At 41.7% G+C, this 10,847-nt stretch overlaps 1 protein-coding gene across 1 annotated transcript; it reads right to left on the bottom strand.

The window, feature by feature from the left end:
• Nucleotides 1–5,629: 5,629 nt before the first annotated feature.
• Nucleotides 5,630–10,632, bottom strand: LOC133052619 (integrator complex subunit 6-like). The gene is made up of 4 exons (XM_061137544.1): nt 10,509–10,632; nt 7,951–8,325; nt 7,507–7,600; nt 5,630–5,711 (listed from the first exon to the last, which is right to left on the bottom strand). The coding sequence occupies exons 1-4, from the start codon at nt 10,630–10,632 to the stop codon at nt 5,630–5,632; spliced, it is 675 nt and encodes a 224-aa protein (XP_060993527.1).
• Between the last annotated feature and the right edge of the window lie 215 nt (nt 10,633–10,847).

The raw sequence follows: 10,847 nt of genomic DNA, 5'->3' as shown, positions 1-10,847 counted from the left end.
CAGGGTCCTATGCGATATTGCTCTTTACAGCATCGGACCTTGCTTCTATCACCAGTCACATCCACATCTGGGTATTGTTTTTGCTTTGGCTCCATCCCTTCATTCTTTCTGGAGTTATTTCTCCACTGATCTCCAGTAGCATATTGGGCACCTACCGACCTGGGGAGTTCCTCTTTCAGTATCCTATCATTTTGCCTTTTCATACCGTTCATGGGGTTCTCAAGGCAAGAATACTGAAGTGCTTTGCCATTCTTTTCTCCAGTGGACCACATTCTATCAGACCTCTCCACCATGACCCGTCCGTCTTGGGTGGCCCCACACGGCATGGCTTAGTTTCACTGAGTTAGACAAGACTGTGGTCCCTGTGATCAGATTGGCTAGTTTTCTGTGATTGTGGTTTCAGTGTGTCTGCCCTCTGATGCCCTCTCGCAACACCTACCATCTCACTTGGGTTTCTCTTACTTTGGACGTGGGGTATCTCTTTACAGCTGCTCCAGCAGAGTGCAGCCGCTGCTCCTTACCTTGGACGAGGGGTACCACCTCACAGCCGCCCCTCCTTACCTTGAATGTGGAGTAGCTCCTCTCAGCCCTCCTGTGCCTGCGCAAGGGACTTGATTATAAGTATCCAAATACGGTAATTTGAGAAACCCCTTTGCTATTTATTTCAATGAACTACCAGTCCCCTTTAAAACTCAGGATAAAAGTTACTAATGACTTTAATCTGATTAAAGAAGGAATTCCAGAAACACAGAACAATCTCAGAGAATTCACCCTCAATATGTGTTCTCTGGAACCTCTTTCAATACCAAAATCTATAAGTTGGGCTTCAACTAGAAAAGGAGAACCAGTAGGAGGTGTGTGTGTGTGTGCATGCACATGCATGTGTGTGTTGTATGGATTCATCACAGAGAACTGACTTATGCAATGATAGGAGCTTGTTCAGCCATCTCCATAAAACTGTTGTCTCTTCATCTGATGCTGAAGCATCTCAGACATTCAGGAAGAAAGGTCACAGCCAGGCTGAACCCCACATATATGAGCTGGAACTCCCCACGAAGATTTAATTAAGACACATATGTTTTCCTTTGCTCTGGCCTTGGGAAAGAGGATACTTTGAAGAAACCTGAGCCTGGCAGAACTCAGGCTCCTTTCTCAGCTTAGGTGTCTCTTCCTCAGAAAGGCCTCCCCTATCTAGCAAATTCACAGTATCGTTCACTTGTTTTCCTCCTCTTCACCTGACTTCAACTTTTTTTCAGAGCACTTGACAGAAGCTCTGGTTTTCTGGTGTCTTTATCTCCCAACTGGAAAGTAAGATCCATGAGAGAGTGTTGGTTCAGTGTGATTTCACACCTAGATAAGTGTCTGGTATTTTGAAAATATCTAATAAACATTAAAAGAGCTATTTTTTAAATCCTCACAATAAGCCCAACAGGTCAATGCTGTCATGACCCTCAGATGACAGAAGAGGATGTGGAAACATTAAGAGGTTAGCTAAGTAGCCCAGGGCACAAGCACATCAGGGTTTCCCTGGATCTATGACTCATTGCCAGAGAAGGCAATGGCACCCCACTCCAGTACTCTTGCCTGGAAAATCCCATGGACGGAGGAGCCTGGTAGGCTGCAGTCCATGAGGTCGCTAAGAGTTGGACACGACTGAGTGACTTCACTTTCACTTTTCACTTTCATGCGCTGGAGAAGGAAATGGCAACCCACTCGACTGTTCTTGCCTGGAGAATCCCAGGGACGGGGGAGCCTGGTGGGCTGCCGTCTAAGGGGTCTCACAGAGTCGGACACGACTGAAGTGACTTAGCAGCAGCAGCAGCAGCAGCATGACTCATTGCTCAGCTCTCTCCTGAGCTCAAGTTTCTTCCTCTCCTCCTCTGGTGCTACCCTCAGACTGCGGGCTTAGGCTTCCCTGGTCCATAGCGTCCCATTGGTCCCTGTATGTCATGTGACCCTGGATACATCACATGCTCTGCTCACCTTCCTTCCCTGACAGGAGCACCCAGGGGAGGGAGGACCTAGGTGTCATTGGCCTCAGCTCTTCAGCTCTGATGACTCTCAGTAACTGCTGTCCTGTCAGGCTGGGTGAAACTTCTCTCATTCAGTTAATCTCTGGCTCATAAAATCTGTTTTCTCTGTCCCCCAAATTAGATCACTATTTATAGAATCTGTTTTCTCTGTCCCCCAGATTAGATCACTAATCATCAGTGAATGACCCACCTTGAACTTCTCTCTGTCCCAGGCCTTGTTGCCTTTCCTAGGTACTGGGCCGTGACCATTTCCTATATGCAGTACCAAGGCTTGGGAGAATGCTGACTGAGAACATGTTAATAACACGTGCCAGGATCGGCTGTGGCTTCTTACCTTCATGCTTACCTCAATCTGGCAGTTTCTCTTGAGTCAGGGCCATGATTTACACTTAAGGCCTCCAGGGTTCATGTCATTGCCCAAGGTCAGGAGAACTGGTTGTCAGCTGAAGCCAGACTTATACCCCAGTGTCTTCATTACACACACACACACACACACACACACACACACACACACACACACACACATTCTTTTTCAGATTCTTTTCCATTATAGGTTATTACAAGATATTGAATAGAGTTCCCTGTGCTATACGGTAGGTCCTTGTTGCTTATTATTTTATACATAGTAGTGTGTATATGTTAATCCCAAACTCCTAATTTATACCCTCCTGCTCCCCTGCCACCACTATCACTTTGGTAACCATTAGTTTGTTTTTGATGTCTATTTGTTTTGTAAGTAAGTTCATTTATATCATATTTTTAGACTCCACATATAAGTGATAAAATGTGATATTTGTCTTTGTCTGGCTTACTTCACTTAGTATGACATATGATAATCTCTAGGCCCATTCATGATGCTGCAAATGGCATTATTTCATTTTTATGGCTGAATAATATTCCATTATCATAAATAGATAGATAATGGAATATTATATATTCCATTGTATATATATATACACACATATATATGTATATATATACACATATACATACCACCACATCTTTATCCATTCATCTGTCAATGGACAGATTAGGTTGCTTCCATGTCTTGTGTGCGTGCTAAGTCACTTCAGTCATGTCTGACTCTTTGTGATCCTATGGACCTTAACCTACCAGGCTCCTCTGTCCATGGAATTCTCCAGGCAAGAATACTGGAGTGGGTTACCATGCCCTCCTCTAGGGCTTCCACGTCTTAGCTATTATAAATAATGCTGCAATAAACATTGGGGTGCATGTGTCTTTTTGAAGTATGGTTTTCTTCAGATATATGCCCAGAAGTGAGATTACTAAATCATATGGTAGCTCAACTGTTAGTTTTGTAAGGAACCTGCATACTGTTTTCCATAGTGGCTGCACCAATTTACATTCACACCAACAGTGTAGGAGGGTTCCCTTTTCTCTACACCCTCTTCAGAATTGTTATTTGTAGACTTTTTGATGATAACCATTCTGACTGGTGTGAGGAGATAACCTCATCATAGTTTTGATTTGTATTTCTCCAATAGTTGGAGACATTGAGCATCTTTTCTTGTGTGTGTTGGCCATCTGTATGTCTTCTTTGGAGAAATGTCTATTAAGATCATCAGTACAGTTTTTGATTGGATTTGGTATTTTAGGGGTGGTATTGAGCTGTATTAACTGTTATATATTTTGTAAATTAATCCCTATCAGTTGCATCATTTGCAAATATTCTCTTCCATTCTATAGGTTGTCTTTTCATTTTCTCTATGATTTTCTTTGCTGTGCAAAAGCTTTTAAGTTTAATTACAATGTTTATAAGTACAGCAGAATTTATGTGTTAAATAAAATTGTCATGGCAGTAAAAAGTATTAAAATGAGATTATTAGAGTATTAATGGAAAAAGCCATATTACTGTTGACACAGTTATTTAAATGGGATTGCTTCATTGCCTTTATAATTTTAAAAATATGTTTGTTAAACATCCTGTCAGAAGAGAGTCATCTTCAGTATTACAGATTCCTGTACTGTTGTGTTAAGATTCACCTGTACTTTGGAATCTTCATAAAACATACTTTCTTTTGGAATACATTTCATTGCTAAGATAGTTTAAACATTGCTTTCACCTCAGTGTAGAAACACTGTTCTTTTGCTTGTTTTTCTTTCAGTGCCAACAAAATAAAACTTATTTTGCATTAAAAAAAAATCCCACCACGGCAGTACTCATGTTAGAGATTAATTAAATAACCAGAAGACTGGAATCTTGAAGGGCACATTGAGAATCTTGCCTACTATTCAAGCCAGAAGTGGACAGCTGCATCAGTCCAGTCCACTTTGGGACAGCCTGGAAGGACATGGTGAAGCATAATCCTTCCAGGGAAGAACTTTGAGCAGTGCACCTGTCATTCCTTCTGCCAGGAGCGATGGCCACAAGTATGAGTGAGTAGCTATATCTAGGTCATGTCCATTTCATTGGTTGAGGGGTCGAGGGCTTTGAGGATACATAGTTCAACATTTGGGACAAGGAAGTCCAGGGGAAAAGTATGTGAATACACCTGTCCAAATGGATACATGATATGAAGATACTTGTGTCTTGTGAGAATTCTCTGTAAATAAGCTTACCAGAGCAGAATTTTAATAATCTGATGGATAGGGTATTCATCATCTAGACCTCAATCAGCTTCCTTCTCCAGCATTCAGGTCATAACTCAGTGGGCGCAAGAACCAAGTGGCCAAGGTGGCAGGGATGGAGATTATGCTTGAAGTAATTCTAGAAAGCAGTTTGTTTTTTCTGCCATAGTCAATTCATAGGTCTTGAAATCAAGGGGGTGGAGATGAAAGTGCCTCCTCTCACTACTTATCCCTAAAATGCTTCCCATCCTTGTTACTTTGTTTTAGTGAACCAGAGATCTTAGTCCACTAAGGAACATAACAGTGATGATATTGATATGGAATTCAAACTGTCAGCTAGCCATTTTGGTCCCCTCATCCCTTTCAGTCAAGAGGCGAAGAAGGGGATTCCCTACAGGCCAGGCTACTGGAACCTGACAATCAAAGGGTTTTTGGGTTCCTACTATACAAGGGGCTAAAGAGGAGTATACCCAACATTGCTAAAGAGCTGACTACTCTCACGTCTTCTGATTAAAGTTTGTGGAAAATGATAACCCATCGAAGGCAGGACATCTAGCCCAGACCCTTCAACAATTAATATTTAATCATCCTACAAGGCAAAGAACCATGACCAACTGTAGGGCTGCCTCCGGGCAAAAGGAATAAGAAATGAGTAGTGAAAGGGAGCAGTTATGAATACCAGCTATAACCATTGGCCCTGCTCCCAGGACTGTGCATTTAGCTTAATGTGTTAATAACATTCCCTTCCTCAGGTAGGAGAACACAGACAGACAACAAGCTATACTTTCACTAGAAATTCTTAGGGCAATAGCCCAGCTTTTACTGACAGAGAACCATAAAATTGAAAGGCTCCACTGCTTTCTTTCTTAGCCTCTAGGAGGGCAATTTTCTTGACAACAATATTTTAAGAAGCTTCAGCAGCATCTCATCCCACCATGCAGCATAGAAAATGTGTACTTGCTTCTCATTGTTCTTTGCAAAAACACGGTTATCTATTTTTCTTGTGATTAACTTTTTTTGCTCAGGTGGTTGGATTCAACTTTTTCCAGGACCTTTTCAAGTTGCTGAATTAAGACTACTCTTTTAAACCTGAAAATAAACAGTCATTGAATTAACCAGAAGATATTTAAGCGTCTATGATGTATAAGGCACAGTAATAGATAGAAAATAGAGCTTACAATCTAACATGGGAACAGAAAACATATCCTAATGGAAAGATACAGTCTAGGAAAATACCAAGAGAGGCAATCAAGGGCCCAGGCACACCCCAGACTATAGTGAGTTTAGAAGGCTCTGTGGATGAGTTAGACTAAAATAATATTCATTTCAAATCCTGAAAGATGATGCTGTGAAAGTGCTGCATTCAATATGTCAGGAAATTTGGAAAACTCAGCAGTGGCCACAGGACTGGAAAAGGTCAGTTTTCATTCCAGTCCCTAAGAAAGGCAATCCCAAAGAATGCTCAAACTACCGCACAATTGCACTCATCTCACACGCTAGTAAAGTAATGCTTAAAATTCTCCAAGCCAGGCTTCAGCAATACGTGAACCAAGAACTTACAGATGTTCAAGCTGGTTTTAGAAAAGGCAGAGGAACCAGAGATCAAATTGCCAACATCCGCTGGATCATCAAAAAAGCAAGAGAGTTCCAGAAAAACATCTATTTCTGCTTTATTGACTATGCTAAAGCCTTTGACTGTGTGGATCACAATAAACTGTGGAAAATTCTGAAAGAGATGGGAATACCAGACCACCTGACCTGCCTCTTGAGAAACCTGTATGCAGGTCAGGAAGCAACAGTTAGAACTGGACATGGAACAACAGACTGGTTCCAAATAGGAAAAGGAGTACATCAAGGCTGTATATTGTCACCCTGCTTATTTAACTTATATGCAGAGTACATCATGAGAAACACTGGACTGGAAGAAGCACAAGCTGGAATCAAGATTTCTGGGAGAAATATCAATAACCTCAGATATGCAGATGACACCACCCTTATAGCAGAGAGTGAAGAGGAACTGAAAAGCCTCTTGATGAAAGTGAAAGAGGAGAGTGAAAAAGGTGGCTTAAAGCTTAACATTCAGAAAACTAAGATCATGACATCTGGTCCCATCACCTCATAGAAAATAGATGGAGAGACAGTAGAAACAGTGTCAGACTTTATTTTTGGGGGCTCCAAAATCACTGCGGATGGTGACTGCAGCCATGAAATTAAAAGATGTTTACTCCTTGGAAGGAAAGTTATGGCCAACCTAGATAGCATATTAAAAGGAGAGACATTACTTTGCCAACAAAGGTCCATCTAATCAAGGCTATGGTTTTTCCAGTGGTCATGTATGGATGTGAGAGTTGGACTTAAAGAAAGCTGAGCACCAAAAAATAGATGCTTTTGAGCTATGGTGTTGGAGAACACTCTTGAGAGTCCCTTGGACTGCAAGGAGATCCAACCAGTCCATCCTAAAGGAGATCAATCATGGGTGTTAATTGGAAGGACTGGTGCTGAAGCTGAAACTGCAATACTTTGGCCACCTCATGTGAAAAGTTGACTCATTGGAAAAGACCCTGATGCTGGGAGGGATTGGGGGCAGGAGGAGAAGGGGACAACAGAGGATGAGATGGCTGGATGGCGTCACCGACTCAATGGGCATGAGTTTCAGTAAACTCCGGGAGTTGGTGATGGACAGGGAGGCCTGGCGTGCTGTGATTCATGGTGTCGCAAAGAGTCGGACATGACTGAGCGACTGAACTGAACTGAATGCCTATGGAAAGAGCATAAGCTATAATTGATGGCCAGGTTTTGGCATAAACAAAGGCCTGCTCCTGCCCCTGTTCAGCATTGGGCAGAACTGCATTACAAAAGCCGAGGAGTTCTTTTTTATACTCACCTTGCAGCTTCCTTCATGGTAAATTCAACAAATTGTTTCTTGACTGCAAGAGGTCCTTGTACTTCTTCAAGCAAAGTGAAAATTCTTTCAAAATCTGAAGATATTAAAAAAATAAGTATTTCTAAAGAGATGAGAATAGTGCATCTACCACTTCAGCAACCATTCTTCATGGGCTACAATGTTACACTATTTCACAGTGTTACACATGCCTTTCCAATGACGAATTATAACACCTGTACATCTCTACTAAGGAAACTACTATAAACATTAACCATGCAAAACAAAAAAAAAAATAAGAGGGGCATTAGGAATTTTTAGACAAACTATTGTAAATTATGTAAAAACCCAACTCAATCAAAGGATGAGTTCAAGAGATAAGTTCAGTTTACTCTAAATCAAGCAACTTCCCATGGTTTTATTAATAGATATTCTTTCACTACTTACTTCGTCCAAACTTCCGAACTTCTTTCATTAATTGATATTTTATATCATCATTAATTTTCTGTGCCATAACAGGACTCATCTGTGATTTATTTGGCACAGCTCCCTTTGAAGACACTGCTGTGGCTTTGGAGTCACCTGCAGAGACACTGCAGTTCTTGGTTCCTCCTATGAGTGCATTATCCCCAGGTTTGTGAATCGGCCCATCTTTCTTGAGACGAGTGAAATCATCAGACAGGGAATCCACTTGGTTGAGTGGGATACCATCTCCTGCCATATTCATAAGCCCCGGTGAAACAGATTTTGAAAAGAAGCCCCCAGGTGGAGTTTGACTATTTTCCATCTTCTTCTCATGAACATCGTGAGTGACAGTAGCAACTGGAAACCAAATTAAGAGATTGAGCTGTGAGTTAGATGCATCTTACCACCCTCACAGGGACATCCTTGTGCACTGCAGTTTTGAAGAAATTATTTCATAAAGCAAGAGGATGTTCCAAGTGGAAATAGATCCCACAAATAGGACTGAGCAAGGAGCATACAATAGAATACTTTTTCTCTCTTGACACTCTCAATACATACAGTAATGTATCTGAACAGTTCAACTATTATGCAAACATTCATAGAGCCCTGGCACTCATGATTTAATGTCTCCTCAATGCTCTTTATGAGTTGAAAAGCTGAAAGTCTCACTCTATGTCAAGATGTCTGATATCCACAGTCTATCACCTCAAATCCCTGCCAGTATATAATCCTCCTTATCCATATTTTCTGTCTCAGAAAAGTGAATTTCTTTTTACTCCAGGTCTGACACCTCTCCTCCATTGACTCATCATCCTCTGTGCTGGGCACTGTGCCAGGAGCTAGGGGGCGGCCTCCAACAGCACATAGAGAAACAATCCCTGCCCTTATGGAATGTCCATGCTCATGGGGAGGCCAGGCAGGAAGTGTGCTATGATTCAACAAAATAATAATTACAGTTCAAATTCGTGTTCAGGGAGAAGTACTCAAGGAGGGGACAGAGAGCAGGAGGGCGAGCCCCAGTGGATCACGAGGTCAGAAAGATCCTTCTGAGCAGGTGTCCTTTGGGCAGAGGCTGGAGGGGGAAAGAGAGCCGGCCTGTGCCCATGCCGAGGACACGTGTTAGGAGAGGATGTGCCAGGTTGTGCAGAGCTGGTGGACCAGAGTCAGGAGCTCATATTGTGCTCTGAGTACCAAGGAAAGGTAATGAGGCATTTTCAGCATGGATGTGGTGTGATCTGATTTCTGTGTTGATATGATCACTCTGGCTGCAGGTCAGAAAATGAGTTAGATGAGAAGGCTGGAAAGTAGAAAAATAAGCTATTGGAGTATCTTGGTGACACAATGGCAGCATAGATCAGAGGAATGGAGAGTAATGGTGGGATGTGAGATTTATACTTAGTATCAAATTGGTGAACTTGCTAAGGGATATAAGTGAAAGAATAATAAAAGAATAAGAATCTCAAGTGAATATGAATGTTTTAATCTGAACTACTGGATAGACCTAGTGTGTGCAGGTATTAAGCAATTGCTCACAAGAATGGAGTGTGGCCAGCCTTTCTTGATTCTAGTTCAGTGACCTCACAATGGTAGTCTGACCTAGGCCATGGTGGGACTACTTATACTGCGGATATCTGAAAACTTTAAATACTAGGACTTCTAAACCCTTCCATGCCCCCTACACCTGTGGATAACAGGTTGTTACACATTTATGTACATTACACCTGATGGATGGTATTATTAGCTGAGATACAGAAGGCTAAAAGTAGAGCATTTTTGGAGAGGGAAAAAGTCAGAAGATCAAACATGTAGAACCAGTTGAATTTTAGATATCTAGTATTAATAGATACTCAATGGAAATACCATGTAGGCAGTTGTATATGAGTCTGAAGTTCAGGAGCAAGTTGTAATCTAGGGGAATAAAGGTAAGAATTTTTGTAGTGTGAATCATATTTAAAGCTGTAAGACTGCATGGGATCATCTACAGAGATGGTGGATTGAAGAGAAAGGAGCCCAATATTCAGCTCTGGGTCTCTGCAGTACTTAGAGGTGGGAAAGAAGACAGAAAAGGAAGGAAAAAAATAAGTCACTAATAAAAGGGCAAGGAATCTGGGAGAATGTGGTGTCTGGGGACACTAAAAATTTTCCATGGAAGAGGGACTGAACAACTGTATCACATGCTGCTGAGAACTTGATGCCAAAGTGTAGCAGACACTGGTGACTTTGACACTGTTTCATTGGAGTACCATAAGAAGGAGCCAGACTGCACTTAGTTAGAGCATGAACAAATGTGAACACAGGAAGAATGTGAGCCGATCTGTCCTCTTATTTGACCCTTCATCTCCTTCTGCCTCAGGAACCTGCTTTATTAACTCTTGCTGCAACTCCAAACGATTGGACCTAACTAGTGCCTTGCCCCTCTACTTGCAAATATGCTCATATCTGTCCATCCTTCAAGGACATAACTATAAGCTTCTTTTGACATGACTAAACCCTAGAGATAGAGTTCCCCCCTCTTTGATTGCTTAGCCATGGTGACATACTTCGCCTTCTCTTAGATGATGAGTGGCCCTTGGGCTCTCCAGGATGTTTCATTTGTTTTTGATGTCCTGCTGTGAATCGAACTGCTTCATCATCCTTCATTTGCTGAAAAACATCAGTGGACATACTCCATTAAAGACAAAACGCAGTCACAGGCTTCATATGCATATACAGCCATGCATTTGTATCATTAAAAGAAGTTTTAATCATGGGTCAAAGATTTACTGTCACACTCCGCTCTCAGAAAACACAATCCAATTTCAATCCAGTCTAAGTGAAATAAGGAAAAGGTAAAATAGGAGGTGTTGGCCAAAGCCAAACATGGTACAACTCTGATTACC

Source organism: Dama dama, chromosome X (assembly GCF_033118175.1).
Source record: "Dama dama isolate Ldn47 chromosome X, ASM3311817v1, whole genome shotgun sequence".
NCBI classification, from domain to species: domain Eukaryota; kingdom Metazoa; phylum Chordata; class Mammalia; order Artiodactyla; family Cervidae; genus Dama; species Dama dama.
This window is presented reverse-complemented; position numbering and strand designations above follow the sequence as displayed.